This window comes from Natator depressus, chromosome 3, assembly GCF_965152275.1.
Source record: "Natator depressus isolate rNatDep1 chromosome 3, rNatDep2.hap1, whole genome shotgun sequence".
Taxonomy (NCBI): Eukaryota; Metazoa; Chordata; order Testudines; family Cheloniidae; genus Natator; species Natator depressus.
This window is the reverse complement of record NC_134236.1, coordinates 17976369-18001708: the sequence shown is the minus strand read 5'-3', so window position 1 is coordinate 18001708 and position 25340 is coordinate 17976369. Positions and strand designations below refer to the sequence as shown.

The 25340-nt window shown below is 45.0% G+C and overlaps 1 protein-coding gene across 1 annotated transcript in view; it reads left to right on the top strand.

Moving 5' to 3' along the window:
- Nucleotides 1-25340, top strand: part of ADGRF5 (adhesion G protein-coupled receptor F5) — an 87148-nt gene that overhangs the window by 39055 nt on the left and 22753 nt on the right. The window contains exons 4-12 of the mRNA XM_074946785.1: nt 12622-12685; nt 13255-13425; nt 15364-15543; nt 17423-17538; nt 19902-19960; nt 20471-20607; nt 21263-21475; nt 21901-22116; nt 25096-25257. Coding sequence (XP_074802886.1) covers nt 12622-12685; nt 13255-13425; nt 15364-15543; nt 17423-17538; nt 19902-19960; nt 20471-20607; nt 21263-21475; nt 21901-22116; nt 25096-25257 — 1318 coding nt within the window. The remainder of the gene's footprint in view (nt 1-12621; nt 12686-13254; nt 13426-15363; nt 15544-17422; nt 17539-19901; nt 19961-20470; nt 20608-21262; nt 21476-21900; nt 22117-25095; nt 25258-25340) is intronic.

The following is a 25340-nucleotide window of genomic DNA, read 5'->3' as shown; positions in this document are numbered from 1 at the left end:
ATTACAAAATTACATCGACTTAAGTCGACATACAGCCACCACAGTAGTTAGGGCCTGGTCTACACTACAGGGTTAGGTTGAATTTAGCTGTGTTAGGTCAATTTAAAAATGACTGCATCCACACAACCAACCCCATTCCGTCGACCTAAAGGGCTCTTAAAATCGACTTCTGTAATCCTCCCCGACGAGGGGAGTAGCTCTAAAATCGACCTTGCTGGGTTGAATTTGGGGTAGTGCGGACGCAAATTGACAGTATTGGCCCCAGGAGCTATCCCGGAGTGCTCCATTGTGGCTGCACTGGACAGCACTTTGAACTCTGATGCACCAGCCAGCTACAAAAGAAAAGGCCCGGGAACTTTTGAATTTCATTTCCTGTTTGGTCAGCATGGCCAACTCAGCAGCACAGGTGACCATGAAGTCCCCCCAGAATCGTAGAGCATAAAATGTTTCTACACTCCCCCTATCATCACCGTCCCTTAGGTTATCGCAGATTAGAAGGTGAAAAAAACGCACTCGCGATGACATGTTTTCCGAGCTCATGCAGTCCTCCTGCACTGATAGGACACAGCTTAATGCATGGAGGCATTCAGTTGCAGAGGCCAGGAAAGAATTAAGTGAGCACGAAGAGCGGAGGCAGGATGCGATGTTGAGCCTAATGGGGGAGCAAACAGACACGATGAAGTGTCCGTTGGGGGAGCAAACAGACATGATGAAGCGTCCATTGGAGCTGCAGGAAAGCCAACAAGAGCACAGACCCCCACTGCATAACCACCTACCCTCCTCCCCATGTTCCATAGTCTGGTTACCCAGATGTTCAAGAACATGGAGGGGGAGGCTCCAGGCACCCAGCCACTCCACTCCAGAGGATGGCCCAATCAACAGAAGTCTGTCATTCAAACAGTTTTATTTTTAGTGTGGCTACAATAAGCAATGTGGCCTTGTCCTTCCCTCCTCCCCCACCCCATGCAGGCTACCTTGTCTGTTATCTCATTTTTTTTAATTAATAAAGAATGCATGGTTTCAAAACAATAGTTAGTTTATTTCAAAGAGGGGAGGGTGGTTGGCTTACAGGGAATTAAAATCAACAAAGGGGTCTGGTTTGCATCAAGGACAAACACACAACTGTCACACTGAAGCCTGGTCAGTCATGAAACTGGTTTTCAAAGCCTCTCTGATGCACAGCATGCCTTGCTGTGCTCTTCTAATCACCCTGGTGTCTGGCTGCTCAAAATTGGATGCCAGGCAATTTGTCTCAATCTCCCACCCCGCCATAAATGTCTCCCCCTTACTCTCACAGATATTATGGAGCACCCAGCAAGCAGCAATAGCAATGGGAATGTTGGTTGCGCTGAGGTCTGACCTAGTCAGCAAACAGCGCCAGCGAGCTTTTAAACGTCCAAAGGCACATTCTACCACCATTCTGCACTTGCTCAGCCTATAGTTGAACTGCTCCTTACTACTGTCCAGGCTTCATGAGCCATGGGAGCAAGGGATAGGCTGGAGTAGGTGCGACGGCGCGATGCTGCTGGCTGGGAGAGCAGCCTGAGGCAGAAGCCTCCAGCTCGCATGATATTCCAGGAAGGACTAAATCTCCAAGAGAATGACCTGGAGTCTCTGGCTCCCATTGGTGCTCTAAGAGGAGAATGCCATGTCTGTCCAGGCCCCCTGATCGACCTCACCAAGGTCTGCCAGGAGCACCCAGGAGATGTACGACGGCTATCAGTCCTACTGTACCGTCCGTCATGAAGGTAAGGAGCTGCTGCTGTGTAGCAATGCAGTACCGCATCTGCAGCATGCAGGAGATGTACGGTGACGGTGAGCTGAGCAGGCTCCATGCTTGTCGTGGTATAGTGTCTGCACAGGTAACCCAGGAAAAAAGACACAAAACAATTGTCTGCCATTGCTTTCATGGAGGGAGGGAGGGGGGCCTGATGACATGTACCCAAAACCACCAGCGACAATCTTTTTGCCCCATCAGGCATTGGGAGCTTAACCCAGAATTCCAATGGGCAGCGGAGACTGCAGGAACTGTCGGATAGCTACCCACAGTGGACCGCTCTGTAAGTCGATGCTACCCACGGTAGTGAGGACGCACTCCGCCGACTTAATGCACTTAGTGTGGATATACACAATCGACTGTATAAAATCAGTTTCTAAAAATTGACTTCTATAAAATCGACCTAATTTCATAGTGTAGACATACCCTATGTCCACTCTATACTTCTTGTGTCAGCAGAGTGTGTCCTCACTAGTAGCACTTCCATCAATGCAGAGAGAAGTACATCATGGGTAGCTATCCCACGGTGCAACTTGCCAGAATCTAGTACCGGGTGTTATGGGAAGGGCTTGCAGTGCCTCATGGGGGCAAAACATTCTCTCAGGGGTGACTGGGAACATGGCGTGAACGTCCCATGATGCAGTTTTCTCTACATCCCATAATATTTCATGCCTGTTTTCAAAAGCCTAGCATAGCCATGTATCTGCCATCTCTAGACAAGCATGGATCCTGCACAGCTCTGCACCACTGTGGTGAGCATGGTGAACACAACACACCTGATCCTGCAGTATTTCCAGAACAACCAGAGGAGCTGCTGCTTGGAATATGGCAATTTCCTTTCAAGTAGCTGGAAGTCATGGAAACAAACAATTCCTGGTTGCTGTTGGCAGTCGCAGAGCAGATGAACAGGGTGGAGTGCTGTTTCTGGTCCTGAGAAACAAGCACTGACTGGTGGGATCGCATCATTATCCAGGTATGGGCTGATGAGCAGTGGCTGCAGAACTTTTGTATGCACTAAGCCACTTTCCAGCAACTTTGTGAGGAGCTCTCCTTAGTCCTTCAGTGCAGCGACACCAAAATAAGAGTTGCATTGATAGTGGAGAAGCGAGTGGTGATCGCTATGTGGAAGCTGGCAACACCAGACTGCTACCGTTGAGTTGTGAATCAATTTGGAGTTGGGAAGTCCACCTTTGGGGTTGCTATGATCCAAGTCTGCAGGACCATTGATTGCCTTCTGCTACGATTGCCTTCTGCAATCATTCTATGATTCTATGATTCTAAGAAGGACTCTGACTCTGGGCAATGTGCAGGAGATACTGGATGGTTTTGCTGCAATGGGGTTACTTAACTGCAGTGGGGCGATAGAGGACATGCATAGCCCTATCTTGGCACCAGACCACCTTGCCACAGAATACAAAAACAGAAAGGAATACTTTTCTATGGTGTTGCAAGCACTGGTGGCTCACTGGGGATGTTTTTACCAACATCAACATGGAATGGGCCGGGAAGGTGCGTGATGCGCATATCTTTAAAAACACAGTCCTGTTCAGAAATCTGCAAGCAGAGATTTTCTTTCCGGACCACAAAAATCACCACTGGAAAGGTTGAAATGCCCATAGTGATCCTGAGAGAACCAGCCTATCCCTTACTCCCGTGGCTCATGAAGCTGGACACCAGACACCTACACAGCAGCAAGAAGCACTTCAACAATCAGCTCAGCAGGTGCAGAATGATGGTTGATGTGCCTTTGGCCGTTTGAAGGGGCGCTGGAGCTGTCTACTCACTAGGTTAGACCTCAGTGAAAAAAGATATTCTCATGGTTATAGTTGCCTGCTGCATGCTTCATAATATCTGTGAAACAAAGGGAGAGAAGTTTCTGCCGCATGAAGGGTGGAAGTGGATCAGCTGTCTGCTGATTTTGAGCAGACAGATACCAGGGCTATAAGAAGAACTCAGCAGGGAGCTATACGGCTCAGGAAGGCTTTGAAAGACTGTTTTAATAATGACCCCTCAGAGATGTATGCTGCTTTCCTGTGTTGTGCCTGCCACTGTGTTTTTAGCACCCTGGTCTGAACCATGTTGTGAGTGAAGTAATGTAACCTTGCAAATGCACCTCTTTCTATGATCTCTGAATGATATACCTCCCCCCCACAAGCCCCCTACACCCCACTCCCCTCCCAGAGCTAGGGAGAGAACACAGGAGTCCAGACTCCCCGCCCCGGCTCCATCCACTCGGCCCCACTCCCTTGCCAGAGCCAGATGAGTCTCTGTCCCCCAGCAGCATGGGCGGGTGGCGGGAGGGGGCTCGCACTGGAGATGCTGCATGCTGCTGAATTGCGGCCTCTGGGTGCTCAGTGCTGGTCTCCTCTGGCCTGACGCAGCTCCTTGGCTTTCACTCGGCACTGCTGCGAGTAGCCCTAGTAGCCCTTCTCCCCCTACGACCCAAGAGATCTGCTTGTAAATGTCCACATTCCTACAGCTAGATCTGAGCTGTGTCTGCTCAGGCTCTTCTCCCCACAGACCCGGGCGATCCACCACCTCCTGTGTACTGTAGGCTGGAGTGCATTTGGAGCATGGGCCTGGTATGCTCAGTTGGGCAGTTGCTAGGTGAGCTCTCCACACTGACCAAACAGGAAATGAAAATTAAAAAATTAGCAGTCCTGTAAGGGGGGAGGAGCTTGTTCCTGTGTACCTAGCTGCTGGGCAGAGGAGTTGAAAATAGCAACCAGAGCAGTCACAGTGGGTCATTGTGGGTTGCCTCCTGGAGACCACTTAAGTCGACGCAAGCAACACAGTGTCTATTCTGCCACTGCATCGACCTAGCTATATCAACATAGATTCATAGATACTAAGGTCAGAAGGGACCATTATAATCATCTAGTCTGACCTCCTGCATAACGCAGGCCACAGAATCTCACCCACCCACTCCTGTGAAAAACCTCTCACCTATGTCTGAGCTACTGAAGTCCTCAAATCGTGGTTTAAAGACTTCAAGGAGCAGAGAATCCTCCAGCAAGTGACCCATGGCCCATGCTACAGAGGAAGGTGAAAAACCTCCAGGGCCTCTTCCAATCTGCCCTGGAGGAAAATTCCTTCCCGACCCCAAATATGACAATCAGCTAAACCCTGAGCATATGGGCAAGATTCAACAGCCAGATACCCAGGAAAAAATTTTCTGTAGTAACTCAGATCCGACCCCATCTAACATCCCGTCACAGGCCATTGGGCCTATTTACCATGAATAGTTAAAGATCAGTTAATCACCAAAATCATGTTATCCCATCATACCATCTCCTCCATAAACTTATTGAGTTTAATCTTAAAGCCAGATAGGTCTTTTGCCCCCACTGCTTCCCTTGGAAGGCTATTCCAAAACTTCACTCCTCTGATGGTTAGAAACCTTTGTCTAATTTCTCTAAACTTCCCAATGACCAGTTTATATCCATTTGTTCTTGTGTCCACATTGGTACTGATCTTAAATAATTCCTCTCCCTCCCTAGTATTTATCCCTCTGATATATTTATAGAGAGCAATCATATCTCCCTTCAACCTTCTTTTAGTTAGGCTAAACAAGCCAAGCTCCTTGAGTCTCCTTTCATGAGACAGGTTTTCCATTTCTCGGATCATCCTAGTAGCCCTTCTCTGTACCTGTTCCAGTTTGAATTCATCCTTCTTAAACATAGGAGACCAGAACTGCACACAGTATTCCAGGTGAGGTCTCACCAGTGCCTTGTATAACAGTACTAACACCTCCTTATCTCTACTGCAAATACCTCGCCTGATGCATCCCAAGACTGCATTAGCTTTTTTCACGGTCATATCACATTGGCGGCTCATAGTCATCCTATGATCAACCAATACTCCAAGGTCCTTCTCCTCCTCTGTTACTTCTAATTAATGCGTCCCCAGCTTATAACTAAAATTCTTGTTATTAATCCCTAAATGCATGACCCTACACTTCTCACTATTAAATTTCATCCTATTACTATTACTCCAGTTTACAAGGTCATCCAAATCTTCCTGTATGATTTCGCGGTCCTTCTCTAAATTGGCAATACCTCCCAGCTTTGTATCATCCGCAAACTTTATTAGCACACTCCCACTTTTTGTGCCAAGGTCAGTAATAAAAAGATTAAATAAGATTGGTCCCAAAACCGATCCCTGAGGAACTCCATTGGTAACCTCCCTCCAGCCTGACAGTTCACCTTTCAGTGGGACCAGCTGTAGTCTCCCTTTTAACCAATTCCTTATCCACCTTTCAATTTTCCTATTGATCCCCATCTTTTCCAATTTAACTAATAATTCCCTATGTGGCACAGTATCAAATGCCTTACTGAAGTCTAGGTAAATTAGATCCACTGCGTTTCCTTTGTCTAAAAAATCTGTTACTTTCTCAAAGAAGGAAATCAGGTTGGTCTGGCACGATCTACCTTTTGTAAAACCATGTTGTATTTTGTCCCATTTACCATTGACCTCAATGTCCTTAACTACCTTCTCCTTCAAAAAATTTTTCTAAGACCTTGCATACTACAGATGTCAAACTAACAGGCCTATAATTACCCGGATCTCTTTTTTTCCCTTTCTTAAAAATAGGAACTATGTTAGCAATTCTCCAATCATACAGTACAACCCCTGAGTTTACAGATTCATTAAAAATTCTTGCTAATGGGCTTGCAATTTCATGTGCCAATTCCTTTAATATTCTTGGATGAAGATTATCTGGGCCCCCCGATTTAGTCCCATTAAACTGTTCGAGTTTCGCTTCTACCTCAGATATGGTAATATCTACCTCCATATCCTCATTCCCATTTGTCATGCTACCATTATCCCTAAGATCCTCTTTAGCCTTATTAAAGACTGAGGCAAAGTATTTGTTTAGATATTGGGCCATGCCTAGATTATCCTTGACCTCCACTCCATCCTCAGTGTTTAGCGGTCCCACTTCTTCTTTCTTTGTTTTCTTCTTATTTAGATGGCTATAGAACCTTTTACTATTGGTTTTAATTCCCTTTGCAAGGTCCAACTCTACTTGACTTTTAGCCTGTCTCACTTTATCCCTCCATGTTCTGACCTCAATAAGATAGCTTTCCTTGTTGATCCCTCCCATCTTCCACTCCCTGTATGCTTTCTCTTAATCACCTCTCTGAGATGCTTGCTCATCCAGCTTGGTCTACAACTCCTGCCTATGAATTTTTTCCCCTTTCTTGGGATGCAGGCTTCTGATAGCTTCTGCAGCTTTGATTTAAAGTAATCATAGAATCATAGAATATCAGGGTTGGAAGGGACCTCAGGAGGTCATCTAGTCCAACCCCCTGCTCAAAGCAGGACCAATCCTCAATCAAATCATCCCAGCCAAGGCTTTGTCAAGCCTGACCTTAAAAACTTCCAAGGAAGGAGATTCTACCACCTCCCTAGGTAACGCATTCCAGTGTTTCACCACCCTCCTCGTGAAAAAGTTTTTCCTAATATCCAACCGAAACCTCCCCCACTGCAACTTGAGACCATTACTCCTTGTCCTGTCCTCTTCTACCACTGAGAATAGTCTAGAACCATCCTCTCTGGAACCACCTCTCAGGTAGTTGAAAGCAGCTATCAAATCCCCCCTCATTCTTCTCTTCTGCAGACTAAACAATCCCAGTTCCCTCAGCCTCTCCTCATAAGTCATGTGTTCCAGACCCCTAATCATTTTTGTTGCCCTTCGCTGGACTCTCTCCAATTTATCCACATCCTTCTTGTAGTGTGGGGCCCAAAACTGGACACAGTACTCCAGATGAGGCCTCACCAATGTCGAATAGAGGGGAACGATCACATCCCTCGATCTGCTCGCTATGCCCCTACTTATACATCCCAAAATGCCATTGGCCTTCTTGGCAACAAGGGCACACTGCTGACTCATATCCAGCTTCTCGTCCACTGTAACCCCTAGGTCCTTTTCCGCAGAACTGCTGCCTAGCCATTCGGTCCCTAGTCTGTAGCTGTGCATTGGGTTCTTCCGTCCTAAGTGCAGGACCCTGCACTTATCCTTATTGAACCTCATCAGGTTTCTTTTGGCCCAATCCTCCAATTTGTCTAGGTCCCTCTGTATCCTATCTCTGCCCTCCAGCGTATCTACCACTCCTCCCAGTTTAGTATCATCCGCAAATTTGCTGAGAGTGCAATCCACACCATCCTCCAGATCATTTATGAAGATATTGAACAAAACTGGCCCCAGGACCGACCTCTGGGGCACTCCACTTGACACCGGCTGCCAACTAGACATGGAGGCCTCCTCTGCCTTTAGATCCATAAATTCTTCAGTCCAGTCCACTTCCCTAATGAATTTCCTTAATTTTTGAAAGTCAGCCCTTTTGAAATCAAAAACCCTAGTTGCAGATTTATTTTTGTTAATCCTTCCGTTCAGTTTGAACTGAATTAGCTCATGATCGCTCGAACCAAGATTGTCCCCTACAACCATTTCTTCTATCAGGTCTTCACTACTCACCAAAACCAAATCTAAAATGGCATCCCCTCTAGTCGGTTCAGCAACTACTTGATGAAGGAATCCATCAGCTGTTGCATCTAGGAAAATCTGAGCCCTATTTTTATTACTAGCACTTGTCCTCCATCTGGGAAGTTAAAGTCTCCCATGATCACACAGTTTCCATTAGTATTTACTTCATTAAAAACATTAAAGAGGGCTCTATCCATATCCAAATTAGATCCTGGCGGTCTATAGCACACCCCAAGCACTATCCCAGGGGAGGCTCTAATAGTTTTCTTCCCCAATGTAATTTTTACCCAGACGGACTCTGTCTTATCCATTCCATCGCTTCTTATTTCTTTACATTCTACCTCATCACTGATATACAATGCTACTCCACCACCTTTACCTTTATTTCAGTCTTTCCTAAACAGCACATACCCTTCAATACCTGTAGTCCAGTCATGACTACTATTCCACCATGTTTCTGTTATCCCTATAATATCTGGTTTCACTTCCTGCACCAGTAGCTCTAGTTCCTCCATTTTGTTACCTAGGCTCCTCGCATTGGTGTACAAACATCTTAATTTTTGCTGTTTGGCCTCCCTCACATTCTGTACCCTATTAGGCACGGTCATTCTACAGCCAGTATAACCTATTAGACTGCTAGCCACACTGCCCTTCCTCCTTATATACATTCTCCTACCCACGGCTGTATCCTTTCTTACTTCGTTTTCTTCCCTCACAATGCTAAAATCCGGCATGGAGATTACCTGGACATCTCCCAACCATCTCCCCCAAATTCCTAGTTTAAATCTCTCTTAATCAGTTGTGCCAGCCTCCATCCTAGAAGTCTACTTCCTTCCCTACTCAGATGAAGTCCATCCCGAGAGAACTGTCCTCTGTCCATGAATGCCTCCCAGTGGCCATACATCCCAAAGCCCTCCTTATAGCACCACTGCCTAAGCCATCTGTTGATAGTCATAATCTTGTCACGCCTTTGTTGCCCTTCTCTAGGAACAGGCAGAATCCCACTAAAGATCACCTGAGCCTCTATTTCCTTAAGCGTCTTCCCCAGCCTAGCATAGTCTCCCTTAATACTTTCCAGCGAGAATCTAGCCGTATCATTTGTTCCGACATGAAGGATAATTAGGGGATTCTTTCCTGCTCCCTTTAGGATCCTTTTCAACCTCAGGTCTACATCCCGTATCTTAGCACCTGGAAGACAGCACACCCTTCTATTCTCTGGATCAGCTCTGGTTACAAGCCTGTCTATTCTTCTCAACAAAGAGTCCCCGATCATATAGACTTGCCTTTTCCTGGTGACGGTGCTATTCTCCAGTCTATCCCCTGTTCCCTCTGGCTGCAAGTTCTTTCCATTCCTATTCTCCCTTGTAATCCTCTCAACCCATCCTGTATCCTTCTGGGGTTCATATTTGGTGTAGTCTCCATTGACTCTTCCCCTTTTCCTATAGGACTAGCCGCTCTTCTCGTCTTTCTTGCCCTTCCACCTTCAGTGACTACCTGCTGAGCCCCTTCTTCATTTTCCAACTCTGCAAACCTATTCTTAAGCTCTATTTCTCCTTCACTAGCCCGTCTTTTCCTCTGCATGGTTCTTTTAGTCACATGCTTCCACTGACCACTTTCCTCACCCAGTCTCCCCTCAGAATTCCTCAGTCCTGCTTCCATCTGCAAGTCTGAGCTTTTCCCTTCCGAAACCTCATGTCTTTGCTCCATAATCTGCTCAAACCCCTTTCTAAACTCAACCAGACTTTGCACCTGCATTTCCAAACTTCGGATCTTTTCCTCCATCAGCTCTATCAGACGGCATTTCATGCAGACAAAACTCTTACCAGGTACCCCCTCCAGGATCATGTACATACCACAGCTTCCACATCCAGTCATCTTCATTGTGTCTTCCACTACATGAGTCACTCCCACTTCTGCCTCTGTATCTGTCATAGCCTTCCCACCTAAATCCTGTTAATCTGGGAAACACAAACCACACCAAAACACCACCACCCACAGCAAACTCAAACCCCAAACAAGCACCACAAGACAAACTCCCCTTACAAATTCCCACTGAAACTCCCCTGTTTACAGCTCTGTTTGCTAGCTTCTGTGCCGCTATGCCTCTTACAGAGGTGGAGTTATTAAGGGTACGTCTACACTAGAAATGTAAGTTGACCTATATTAGGTTGACTTAAAGCCACAGCAGTAATTACTGCCGTGGTGCATGTCCACACTGCCCTCCTTGGGTCAGTGGTGCGCATCCTCACCGGGGCGCTTCCGCTGACCTAAGAGGGGCAGTGTGTGGAGCTGAGAGGTGGGTCTCTCAGCTCTGTTGGCAGCTCCCTGCCAGGAGCCCTGCAGCCCCACAGGCTCCCAGGCTCCCAGTGGGCTGCCTCCCTTCCACTCCCCATTCCCTGCTGGGAGTGGGGAAAGCCACCCGGGGCTTCTCACCCCCAGAAAGCATGGTCCAGCTGCTCTGGCTCCTCCCACCCCGCCTTCTCCCTGGGGAGCAGGGCAGCATCAGCAATTTCACAGCTTGGTGAGCCATGAAATTGACAAGGCTGCCCAGCTGGCGGGGGGGGGGGGGTTGGGGGGGGTGGAGAAACCAGTGGGGCTCCCACCGTGAAATTGACAAGACAGCCAACAGCCAATGTAAGGGACACAGTGTCTAACAGACACTGCATCACCCTAACTACACCAACATAAGGCTTACGCCTCATGGAGGTGGAGTTATTATGTCAGTGTAGGAGGGCACTTACATGGGCAGGAGCAAGGCTGTAATGTAGACACTGAACTAATTAGGTCGACATAAACTGCCTTATGTTGACCTGTGTAGTGTAGATCAGCCCTCAGTTGACATAGCAGGCAAGTTACGATGGCAGGAGGGACCTTGTAGTGTAGACACTGACATTATTAGGTCAGCGTAGGCTACCTTACATTGCCCTAACTCTGTAGTGTAGACCAGGCCTCAAAGGTCCTACAGCAGGGTCAGTCCTAACCCATCTTCTGAATCCATAGCCCAAGGGAGACTCGGGTGGGAGGACCTCATAGGCAGCGTCTTCTTGCTCGATCCACATGCTCCCCTAGCAGCTTAGACAAATGACTGTATGCGTTTCAAACTCTCATGGCCAAATGTTAAAGTGGCAAGAGGTAGGATGGTGCAGTGGTTAGGACACTAGCCTGGGACTTTGGCGACCCTGTATTCAATTGCCTACTCTACCGGAGGCTTCCAGTGTGACCTTGTTTAAGTCACTTAGCGTCTCTGTGCCTCAGCTCCCCACTGGTAAAATGCTGGTACCTCATGGGCTGTTGTAAGGAGAAATCCATTAAAGACTGGGAGGTGCTCAGATACCAGAACCATAGAAGAACCTTAGAAAAATAAGTGGGGAGGCTTATTTTGAAGTTCTGTAACCCTAAGTTGACATCTTTCACCCAATTTTGTCCCTAGAGTGTGGGTACAGCCTTCCCTAGTGTTCTGCTTTCACAAAGCTTCCAGGTGATGGACAGGAGCTGGTTTGAGCTGAACTGTAATCAAAACGAGATGGGATTCTGTGTGTTGGTTGTCTCTCATTGTCTGACAGTCTGGAGGCTCTCAGGTTACAAAACAACAACTCTTGCACGGTTGCTCATAGTTGCAATATCCCTTTAATAAACATTTCAATTGATAGTGCACATATAATTATGAGCCCAGTCCTCCTTGTAGTGAGGCCAATGAGTTTTGCCATCAATTTTAATGAGAGCAGGAGCAAGCCTACTCACATTGACCTTTTAATACACAGTATTACTTTGCTATCAGAAATCATGATGACCAAAAATGATCTACCTACAATGATTACCTACAAAAAATGGGTTAAATTATCATGAGAGTAAAATGAATGGAACCTTCAATATAATCACATAGTGAGTAACAGCATGATCTTATTACTGTAACCCTTGTCACTCCTTGCCCCATCCCCCCGATTGTGTGGTACTGTCATTGGTCATGTCACGTTTAAAATTAGATTGTGAACTCTTTGAGACAGGGATAATTTCCATATATCCATTCTATAAAGTATGTATGTATAAAGTCTTTGGACTCAAGCATCTTAGAGGCCTTGTGCTGGGCCTCTGCAGAGGAGTGAATTTCACCCTGGGACACACTTATGGGGAGTGTACAAGTAATCAGTAATAACAAGAAGAAAATAAGGAGATGTAAGTGCATTAGCATGAAATCACTGGCTGCTTTTGACCTGTGTAAGCATGTACAAAAGATGATGGACCAAACTCTTAGCTGGTGCAAACTGGCAGAGTTCAATTGTCCTCTCAGTTTTCACCAGCTCAGGTATAATAAATAAAATAAAATAAAGCTCATACAACTGCCTTCTTTTTTCAGCCTGGCAGCAAATATGGAACAGAAGAGAACATCCCAACAGACCTGCACAGGCAGAAGCGACAGGGTATGTTAACACTGGCGTTAGAGCAGGTTTCCTGTAGGTAGCAGGGGAACAGTTCTCTTGGGTCATTCCTAGACATAGCGAGTGGCAATGATCAAGCATGTGAATCATTGTGGTGCAAACCTGTGGCCAATCAAAGGTGAAAGTGTCTGAACACATTTTACTATGTAGCTCCTCCCCTGAGGAATGGCTTATGCCACCTCCCTTTTCTATCCTTGGTCACTTGGTGTATATCTCCACTGCACACTAAGGGCATGTCTACGCTACAGCCCTAAGTCGACCTATGTTCGCTTGACTTTCAGCCACCACACTAATTAATTGATATCCACATTCCCCTCCTCATTTTGGTGGGCGTGTCCACATCAGGAGCGCGTCCACCAACTGAAGAGAGGCAGTGTGGGGGGACTGAGAGCTCTTCATGTAGCTCCTTGCCTGAAGCCCAGCTGCCACCCTGGCTCTTGGCTCGGTGAAACCTCTCATTAGCTCTTGTTGAATAGACAGCACAGGTGCTAGTCTGGAAGTCTTTCAGTTATTATCATAAACCCTAACACATCCATCCTTTTTCTTTTCAGTGGCTGCACTTGGCTTTTCTCCTGTGGAATACAAGGTTGACATTGAGATCATTTCTACAGATTCATCTCTCTTGGAATCCGTCAAAGATTATTTCAAGAATCTTAGTTTTCCAGTCATAATAAACACCTCAGATGCAGCAATGAACATTTCAAGCCTCAATATTACTACAGGTGAGTAGGTCACTCTTTTGATGTCCTGCACGATGCAGTGGCTTGTCAATAATTCGATTGCCTTCACATTTTCACATAGCGATCAGTGAACACGTAATGCCGACAGACTCCACTTGTCAGCGGGCAGGATTAAACCTGAGACCTTTGAAGCTTAGTATATGAGCCTCTACTGCATGAACTAAAAGCCATATGGCTCTTAGCTAGCTAAGGCTGTAGCAGACTCATCAATCTCTAGCAGGGCTAGGTGCCACTAGAGGGGGACAGAGCCTGGCTTACAAATCCAGAGCTGTCTCTGTTACCTACGGAGGGGAAGGACCCAGCAAGACAGAAAAATTCATAGATAACAGCACTTTCTGGTCTTTGCATTCCACACCTCTCCTTCTTACAAAACACTGATATTAGGAGAGGCCTGAATGCTTCTCTGTGCCGAAGGAAGGGAGGGAGCCTGAGAAACCCTCTGCTAAAACGTTCTACTATGGCTTTATTACCACAATAATAATAGCAGTCTGATTTACTTTTATGTTTCAGGAAGCTGCAGCGCTGATTTTCAAAGTGTTTACTTCCCTCTAATGACATTTGGAATGTAAATCACTCTAAGAGGCTATGCTTTGACCCTAGCATGTGGACACACACTTCATGGGCTAATTTTCTTTCCGATGTAATTCCAAAGGACATTATTAAAGGGCAAAGAATTGAAGAACCTTTATTTTCCCACTGGTTGTTATACAAAATTGCAGCTATATAGTATTCTGAATAGTTAAAATATGAAACAATATAAAACACCACATGTATTTACAATAGTTCAGGACCTGTTTTTTTTTTATTTAAATCGCTGATCCAGGAGCAGTGGAAGGATGTGCGTACTGGTTCTAAACACGTGTGTTCATCTTGCCAAGTGTTTCTTGTCTGTGAGCTAGTTTATTCAAAACATTTTGTCAATACTTCATGCTATGTCATTGAAAGTTAACTTTGATTTAGCAGCCAGTGTCTCATAAACAGTAAGAAAATGGGTTTATGCTGTTTGAAAACTAGGACTTAAGATTTTAGATGATATGAAGTATATGTGTCAACAGCATTTTTCTGATAGTGCCCTTTGAAATGACTTTGCATTCTAAAGTTCAAGATAGCAATCAGAATGGGGTCATTTTATGGTTCAATATCTCACTCGAAACAAACACTACAACACGTTATTGAAACCAGTTTTGATGCTATGCGGTGTTTGCTTTTAGCCCAGTAGTTTATGAAATCTCTGACTGCAAAACTATCCTTGCTATCATAGATCAGCAGGGCTATTTCAACACACTGATCCAAGACTAAACACAACAAACCCAAGAGATTGGAACAGGGTAATTTTCAGTCCATGCTCTATATTTAAAAGAAAACTCTTAGGCCTGGTCTACACTAGAGGGGAGGAGTGATCTAAGTTATGCAAATTCAGCCACGTCAATAACGTAGCTGAAGTCGATGTTCTTAGGTCAACTCATCGTGGTGTCTTCACTGCAGTGAGTCGAGAGCTAACGCTCTCCCGTCGACTCCGCCTGCGCCTCTCGCTCCGGTGGAGTACCGGAGTCAACAGGAGAGTGCTCGGCGGTCAATTTATCATGTCTAGACTAGACGCGATAAATCGACCCCTGCTGGATCGATCGCTGCCCACCAATCCAGCGGGTAGTATAGACAAGCCCTTAGAGTAATGAATCAAACTTAGCCCCTAATGAGAGTATCACCACCTCTTATTTAGCTGCTCATGATTCATATAACAGGATTCTCAGGGCATCAGATACTCAGGCTTCTATCTTGCTAGTGAACATCTAAGATGCACAGCATATTGTATAAACTTTCGCATACACATCCAGTAGGGTAAATATACTTAAGGGGAAAATATTGTGAAAAATATTATGAATAATGCATCATTACCACAGACTTTCTATTTTATACTAGTATGCAGTCTCATCAGTAATAATGAGACCCATTGTTCTTGTGAAAGTGGGTACGGATGGCCAGCTGCAGTGTGCACTGCCAAGTCAATCTGTCCTGGTACCGTCCCAACACAAGAGGAGATCTGTGACTGTATCACAGAGTTGCCTTCTCAAGGACCCTATTGTCAGCTTCAGCCTGCAGGTAAGTTGCACTTAGTAGCATATGGTATGAAATTTAATCAGGAGAGAGAGTGATCTTTACACATCAGTGGGGCTGGCTAAAATGTGACTCATGGACCAAGCACAATACTTTGGGGCCTACTGTAGCTGTTATTTTTAATAGGAAAGTGTTTCCTGCGAATTACATCTCCCAGCATGCAAAGCTCCATCTTGATCCAAGTGGCCCCATTCAGATCATGGTGCAATCTTGCCAACACTCATGATTTTATCATGAATCTCAAGCTCTTTAGTGACAGATTTTAGAGGGGTAGCCATGTTAGTCTGTATCAGTAAAAAAAACAAGGACTTCTTGTGGCACCTTAGACTAACACATTTATTTGGGCATGAAGTGGGTTATATCCCACGAAAGCTTATGCCCAAATAAATTTGCTAGTCTCTAAGGTGCACAAGGACTCTTCATTCTTTTTAGGCTATTTAGTGTTTTTCTTATAGTTCCAGCTTCTTGCAGCAGGTGATTATGTGGTAATGTCAGCTTTCATTACAAAAAGTAAATTTGTAGTCCTTGTGGTTACAGAGGAAAGCTTGAAAATGAGACCAGAGTGTGCCCTAAATGCTCAAAAAACCCAGAAGGCAAACAAGAAGAACCCAATGTTTATCTATAAATATATCAGAGGGATAAATACCGGAGAGGGAGAGGAATTATTTAAGCTCAGTACCAATGTGGACACAAGAACAAATAGATATAAACTGGCCATCAGAAAGTTTAGACTTGAAATTAGACAAACATTTCTAACCATCAGAGGAGTGAAGTTCTGGAATAGCCTTCCAAGGGAAGCAATGGGGGCAAAAGACCTATCTGGCTTTAAGATTAAACTCAATAAGTTTATGGAGGAGATGGTATGATGGGATAACATGATTTTGGCAATTAACTGATCTTTAAATATTCATGGTAAATAGGCCCAATGGCCTGTGATGGGATGTTAGATGGGGTGGGATCTGAGTTACTACAGAAAATTCTTTCTTTGGTATCTGGCTGGTGAATCTTGCCATATACACAGGGTTCACCTGATCGCCACATTTGGGATCGGGAAGGAATTTTCCTCCAGGGCAGATTGGAAGAGACCCTGGAGGTTTTTCGCCTTCCTCTGTAGCATGGGCACGGGTCACTTGCTGGAGGATTCTCTGCTCCTTGAAGTCTTTAAACCACGCCTTGAGGACTTCAATAGCTCAGACATAGGTGAGAGGTTTTTCGCAGGAGTGGGTGGGTGAGATTCTGTGGCCTGCGTTGTGCAGGAGGTCAGACTAGATGATCATAATGGTCCCTTCTAACCTTAATATCTATGAATTTATGAATCTTTTTTAATTTCATGATTTGTAAGCCAATCTCATCTCCAGATCCAGAATAACCCCAAAGTTTGGAAATGTTCAGATCCAGGGTGTGGTTCAATCCCTTATGAAAACAGGAGCTATTTGAGATATATGGAGCTATATCTAAGGGCGTGTCTATGTGGGACATTACTGTACTGCAAGCCAAGGTGTAAATCTACAGTGTGCCAGCTTGCCCTACTTCTCATGTGTATACTGCTACAGCACACTACAAACCCTGGAGGACACTTTGACTTACTATGCTTTACACGTAGTAGCAGCCAAAGTGCATCTCAGTGCACTGTAGCAGTGTCCACACAAGACATTGCTATACAGCAAGCTAATGTGCGGTAGCTTCACACCCAAGCTTGCTATGCGGAAACATCCCATGTAGACAAGCCATAGGTCTGAATTTCAAACATCCCAAAGGTTCAGGTGTGTCTGGATCCAGAGTTCTGTTTGGGGCAGACCTCACTTTGAAAGAATTTGATTGTGAATATTTTCTTGTTCAAAGTAGTTTTGTTTTCTTGCTGCAGGCATTGCTACCATCACATTAAAATTATCAGTCAGACTTGGTGTAGTTTTCCAGGATGCTCTCAAGAATTCCTCTTCTGAACTGTATAAGACATACGAAAAAGACTTGGAAAATGCAGTACGTCTTTGGCTTTTAAAAACAATCTAATTTGCAGAACCATTGTCTATACAATCTGTGGGCTGTTCATGTCCAAATGAGTGCGGGTTGCTTGTGGGATGAGTGATGGGAACATCTTTCGTAGGTCGGTGGGAAAGAAGGAAGACACTACTGCACTGGTTGATGCTAAGGGAGTTCACAACAAATCTATAAGATGTACAAAAGACCAGCAATCAGGGAACATACTCTGGCTTTGGTCAGACATAATAATAGTGAAACCTAGCTCTTATCCAGCCCTTTTCATCTGTAGATCTCAGAGCACTTCACAAAGGAGGTCAGCGTCATTATGACCATTTTACAGATAGGGAAACTGAAGCATAGAGAGATGAGGCGTCTTGGCCGAAGTCACACAGAAGCAGAGCTAGGAATAGAAATTAGGTCTCCTGAAACCTAGTCCAGTGTTCTATCAGCTAAGCCACTCTATCTGCCCTTGACATATGTATGGTGACTGGTAATGGATGACAGCGCCTTTCACATTTGATGTATTCTGCTGGTTTGGATGATCCCTAGCTTGGTCCAGTGGCAGAGACGAGAGCCAAGTCCCAATGTCCCAATCCAGAATAACACAAAGTTTGAAAGAGTTCAGAGCCAGGGCTTTCTTCCAACCCCTTATGAAGACAAAGGCCGTTTGAAACATTCAGCTCCAAATCCGCATTTGCATTTCAAACAGCCCAATGGTTTGGGTGTGTTTGGATCCAGAGTTTTATTTGGTGCAGGGACTGAATGTTGCTTAGTGGCTTATAGAAGTCAGTTAATGGTCTCTCATCGGGGAAGCCCATGTCTCCACCTCTGTGCTGCTAGTTTTAGGCATGGCAGCATGGGTAAAGCTCATAGGCACCGACTCTGAGGGTGCTCTGGGGCTGGAGCATCCATGGAAAAAAACAGTGGGTGCTCAGCACACACCAGCAGACCCCGGATCAGCTCCTCCCTCCAGCACCTCCCACCCACCAGCGGCCCTGCTGATCAGCACTCCCCCCCTCCCTCCCAGTGCCTCTCGCCCGCTGCTGTCAGCTACTCAGTGGCGTGCAGGAGGCGCTGGGGGGAGAAGGAGGCGTGAGAGTGGGGCGCGCTCAGGGGAGGGGACGGAACGGGGCAAAGCGGGGCTGGGAAGAGGTGGGGCCAGGTGGGGGCTTGTGGGAAGGGGTGGAGTGCAGGGGCTGGGGCAGAGCGGGGGGTTGAGCACCCCCGCCCCTCCCCCTCCCCACAGCTTAGAAAGACAGCGCTTCTGGTAAAGCTAGCAGGCGTGCCTACCAAAGCTGCAGTCATGTCTCGGATTGCCGTGTAGAAATATCCGAAGTCAGCAATGAGCCAGTGCCCCGGCATGGGGCGAGGAGACACTGCACTGCTACAGGTGACACCTTCCAGAAGAGAGATCAAATGGAGGTCCCAGTGAATGAAACGTCTAATGAAACTTTTCACAAGAGTAGAACTATTAATTCGGGTCAAATTCCAGTCTGGGCAGGTACCTTCAGCCTCCCTACAACGGTGGCCTACAGTTTCAGTTGGAGAAGTTGCTCTTCCCTTCTCCTCCTGAAAAGCTTGGTATAGTGTTGCTGGTGCCAAGTGATGGCATTTAATAGAATGTCAAATTATTCGTATAGGGCCAGGAAGCATGGCCCAGTGATTAGGGCGCTATCCTGAACCGGGCTTCAAGTCCCTGCTCTTCCACAGACTGCCTGTGTGACCTTGGGCAAGTCACGTAGCACCTGATTTTTTAAAGGTATTTAGGCTCCTAAAAATGCAGCTAGGCACCTGGTGTGATTTTCAGAAGCACTTAGGTGCCCAATTCCCATTGACGTCAGTGCTTTTGGAAAGACCACTAGGCACCTATCTGCACCTTGAGGAGCCTAAATACCTTTAAAGGTCTGGCCTTTAGCTTCTCTGTGCCTCAGTTTCCTGTCTGTCCAATGGAGATAATAGCACTTGCTACCTCATGGGGTTGCTCTGAGGATAAATACATTAAAGAGTCTGATACGACAGTAATGCAGACCGCATAAACACATAAGGCAGATAGAGAAGGCCAGTTCCTGCTCCCATTGGGAACCTATGGCAAAATTCCTATCGACTTCATTTATGCAGATCTACAGTAAAGTGGTTATAGGGATCTTTCAGGATAACGGGGACTAAAAATGTCAGATTATTTGTCCTCATGCTAATCTCCATCACAGAGAGTAAGTGAAAAGAGCCTCGGGCCCACTGTATCAGAGCTTACATTCCGCGTTCCTATTTGCTGAAATCAAGCCCGCTCTTCAGTTACCAACAAATGACTTCCAGCAAAAATGTCCAGAGAGTTCACATGGCGCAATATATTTCTTCCTTTTCAGTTTACAGCTAGCTACAAATCTTTGCCTGGCTTCGTATCAGCGAGAGTCACCAGTTTCAGGTAAGGAAACCGCCTTTGGGTCGTTTTTCTTTTTCAGAAGATGTGAGCCCTTCTTTCTTCTTGTTGTTTTTCCCCCTTTCAGGAGACACAAAACGAGGCATAGGAATGAGATGGCCCACAGTTACTGTGGTTGGAATCCATACACAGCATTGGGATAATAGTATGACAGGCCCACTAAAACACAAACAAATGGAATTCCCCTAAATGAGTGTGAATATGAAGCATTGTGGGTGAAATTCATCCCTGTGCGGATGTCTGTGCAGCACTTTTAGCTCTGAAAATAGGGCCAAATTCACCCATACAACTTGTGCTGGCCCTCTGCACAGGAGTGAATTTCACCCAATGGAAGGCAGAAGGTAAATAAACTTGTAAACTTCTCACAGAGAGGTTGTGGAGATTCATTAGTTAATGGGTTGGTCACAGAGCTGAGTATAGGAAACATTACCTAAGTGCCAGGTATTAGTACATTCTTGAATCAAAACTCTTTTTTAAATTCTTGGCTCTGTTTAGGGCTGGAAGTGTTATTGTGGACTATGAGATCAAAGCTGCCCCAGCAACAGTCTCCCAAATCAAAAATGCCAGCAGAAACATTCAACACTCACTAGATACATCATATATGTTAATCCCTGATTCATTAGAAATAACAGGTAAGATTTAAGCTCTATTATGCATGCTATGAATTTGCTTTAAAGTTTGTGAACAATCGTTTGTAATACAAACAATAACGGTAACAACCATTTGTAGAGCTGCCTAACACTACTGAACACTTGAGACCAGACTTTCAGACCAGCTCAGCTCCCATGGAGGAAATGAACGAGCCAGTTGTCCTACACTGTGCTGCACCGCATCTCCTATTGACAACAAGAACCCTGTCACCACAGCAATGAAGCCCAAGCTAGCCTCTCCCAGAGAGATAAATTGAACATTGTATTGTTCATTGCAAGGGGTCAATGAGGCAAGACGTTACAAACCAAGGCCCATCGGAATTGAGGCTGCTCAACATCTCAGGCCCCAAGTACCTGTCCACTCTTTGCACATTGCAAATCTCACAGCTCCTGTAATGAGAGCTGAGGTTTGCACTAGTGCTCTTGGCTAGAATTTCCACTCTGCTGTTGGGCAGCGTGTTATGCACCAGTCATCTGCATAGCTGATGCCCTGCACCCCAGAGGTGGCTGCATATCATTGACACCGAATGTGTATAATTTGTGAAATGCTTTGAGATGGGAGGCACTAGGTAAATGTCAGCTGAAGTAATAAAATAAATAAATAAATACTACTACAGGTTTCTCTTTGCCTTTCCAGGTCAAACCAACTTCTCTGTGTCCCCTGAGGACATTTTCCAGGGGGATACAGTAAAAATGAATTGTAAGACATGGGTGGATACAGGGAACGTGACCTGGTATCATTCTGGACATGAAATCTTGAATAGCATCCGGCATTCAATACGTACAATAACTATAGAAGAAATTACAAAGTCAGTTCTGGAAATTACCAGAGTTACACAGCATGATACTGGTACGATTGTGTCCCTCTTGCAAAATCTGTATATGGAAGTGTATTGTTTGCAATAGGCAAAAGAACAAAGAAGAATGCAATGATTCTATTTATTTAAAACAGACGGGCAAATGCGCCTTTCCCCCCATCATTTTCCTATGACTTTCTTTAATGAATTAGCTTCTGAATGGTGTTGCCAGCATAGTGCATTTATTATATTATAATAAAAAGTAACAGCTTAGAGTTCCATAGCAAATTAAATTGTTAATGTTTGGAGAGCCCTTTGAAAAGAGGTGATATATTAGAGCTCAGTATTAAGGAGCCAGGTAACATGGATTGGACTGGGAGGTTAGGTCTAGTGGGTGAATAGCTGAATCTATTTTTCATTGCTTTAGGGGATTAAGGCAGAAAGAGTTCTCAGCAGTAATATTGCATTTCCTTTACAGGTCCTTATACTTGTGTTTTCATGAGCAGCAGTGTGGACTACACATTGTCATTTAAAGAAACACAAAATATAACAGTAGCTCCAATAAACGTTGTGCAATCAGGGGACACTGAAGTTGTATGTGACGGTACCAAAGTAACGCTGAGCTGCTGCGTTGATGGAAATATACAATCCTTTACTACTAACTGGAGACCAAATAGAGCAACAAATATTTTGGGTAAGACAGAAAATATTCAGTCTCCCGTACTATGGGCCAGTTTTTTCCTAAACCTCTCCTCCTAATTTGCAGCTAAAAAGAGGCACATGCAGCTGTTTCATGCACAAAAGGGCCATATCCTCGGGGACTCCCCAGATGCTTAGACCACAAGTCAGTGGGTGCTATGCCAAGCCAAGATGAAGTTCCCACTTGCATTGTCTTAGTGCCACTGTAGCCATTGCTGTGCACTGTTAGAGCCGCGTGAGGGCTGCTCTAACTTCTGCCACCCCATAACTGCCACAGAGGGCTGGAAACCTATCCCAGGATCAGTGCAGCATGCTGATATCTAGTCATCTTTCAGAAAGTGCATCTCCCCCTTTTCCTGCTTTGTTGACAGCAAGGTGGGTATGAGGTGTAGAAGTCCCTTTATTGGTTGTCCACAACTTCAGGGTCACCCTTATACCGAGAGTACCTTCCATGGGCCGTGTACTCAGCTTTGGCAAGCAAACGGTGTGGCACAAAACAGCTGCAGCACAGCTAAAGATTGGGGCCAAAACCCCACATGCAAGTGTGAACTGTCCTGTGCAAAATGAATCATGCTTGATATTAAAGTTCCATTTCGAATGGATTTATAAATAATGAATAGACGTGTATAGCATAAGCATGCTACGGACACCAGCAGAACATGGTATAGATTTTTATAAGCACATCAGTAGATGGTGTTATAAATGGTTGTAAGTCTTAAGCAACCAGTTGCCCTTTTGGACTCTATAACAACCTATAGCAAAGGAGTAACCATTTATTAAAACACCTATTAATCATTTACTAGCCTTTTATTAACTGTATAGAAATGGAACTTTAATATGAAGTATGACTGCAAACTAAATAACTGTAAATGCACAAAGGTACATAAGAACGTCCATACTGGGTCAGAACAAAGGTCCATCTGACCCAGTATCCTGTCTTCTGACAGTGGCTAATGCCAGGTGCCCCAGAGGGAATGAACAGAACAGGTAATCATCAAGTGATCCATTCCCTGTCGCCCATTCCCAGCTTCTGGCAAACAGAGACTAGGGACACCATCCCTGTCCATCCTGCCTAATAGCCACTGATGGACCTATCCTCCATGAACTAAACTAGTTCTTTTTTGAACCCTGTTATAGTCTTGGCCTTCACAACATCCTCTGGCAAGGAGTTCCACAGGTTGACTATGTATTGTATGAAAAAATACTTCCTTTTGTTTGTTTTAAACCTGCTGCCTATTAATTTCATTTGGTGACCCCTAGTTCTTGTGTTATGAGAAGGAGTAAATAACACTTTCTTATTTACTTTCTCCATACCAGTCATGATTTTATAGACATCTATCATCTCTTCCCTTAGTCGTCTTTTTTCCAAGCTGAAAAGTCCCAGTGTTATTTATCTCTCATATGGCAGACGGTCCATACCCCTACTCATTGTTGGTTGCCATTTTCTGAACCTTTTCCAATTCCAATGTATCTTTTTTGAGATGGGGTGACCACATCTCCATGCACTATTCAAGATGTGGGCATACCATAGATTTATATAGAGGCAATATGATATATTCTGTCTTATTATCCATCCCTTTCTTAATGATTCCCAACATTCTGACTGCTTTTTTGACTGCCGCTGCACATTGAGTGGATATTTTCAGAGAACTATCCACAGTGATTCCAAGATCTCTTTCTTGAATGGTAACAGCTAATTTAGACCCTATCATTTTATATGTATAGTTGGGATTATGTTTTCCGAAGTTTTACTTTGCATTTATCAACATGAAAGTTCATCTGCCATTTTGTTGCCCAGTCACCCAGTTTTGAGAGATCCTTTTGTAGCTTTTTGCAGTCTGCCTGGGACTTAACTATCTTGAGTAGTTTTGTATCATCTGCAAATTTTGCCACCTCACTGTTTACCCCTTTTTCCAGATCATTTATGAATATGTTGAATAAGACTGGGCCCAGTACAGACCCCAGGGGGACACCACTATTTACCTCTCTCCATTCTGAAAACTGACCATTTATTCCTACCCTTTGTTTCCTATCTTTTAACCAGTTCCAAATCCATGAGAGGACCTTCCCTCTTACCTCATGACTGCTTACTTTGCTTAATAGCCTTGTCGAAGGCTTTCTGAAAATCTAAATACACTATATCCACTGGATCCCCTTGTCCACATGCTTGTTGACCTCCTCAAAGAATTGCACTTGGACCCAGGGATTTATGCACTTGTGAATTACTCAGACATACAGAGTGAAATCCTGGCCCACTGAAGTCAATGGGACTTTTGCCTTTGACTTCTGTGGGGTCAGGATTTCGACCAGGAGTTTTGCCTGCACAATAGATGCGCACTCAGATTCTGTGGATGTGATTTAGATAGGCAGTTTTGGTAAATTTTCCCCATTATGTCTAACCCTCCTCTCTTGACATCGAAAATACAGTTACAGGGTGGCCCTTAAAAATGTTAGTTTCCCCTAAGATAAATAGATGAGTTTAATATTTGCAGTATCTCTTTGTACTTTCCACTGCTTACTGTAAGAAACACCTTGAATCTGCCAATACTGAGATTATCTGACTCCAAATACTTCTCTGAGGCCTGAATCTGAAACCGTTATTCACAGTGACTTGTCCTCACTCACCCAAACAGTGCTATTGGACTCAGTGGGATTACTCATGGGAGTATGTGCTGCTCAGCATGAGTAAGGATTGTAGAACTGGGCCAATGGGTGTCTTAGGTAATTGGCAAGTATTAAGAGCCACCTCCATATGGGCACTTTGGCCCAATCCTGAAGTCCTTACGAGGCCACTGTGAGTTTTGCCCAAGTAAAGGCTGAATGTGGACTTCAGGGTGGGTGAGTTTAAAATGTCTCACTGTCAAAACTTGTGCCTACACCTAGGGTTTGCATAGGTAGGACAAGTCCTGTATCTACAGGCTTTACTTGTGGTTGAGGTAGACTGACAGCTCTGGGATTGTTTATTTCAATACAGGAACCGTCAGTTTCACTCCAAACTGTACTGAGTACACTCTCCAAGCCAATCAGTCTCAGTGCCCAAACAAGTCTGACCCTGAGATAACGTACACGTGTGATGTGAGCACAGGGCATGGCGCCCTCAGAAGTAAAGCCATCAAAGTGACGTATTTACGAGTAGGTAAGGAGCCTTCGCAGAATGCTGATAGAATCTGATTGCACATAGCTGAGTGTAAGTGCCTTGGGCAGGGACTGTGTCTCTGT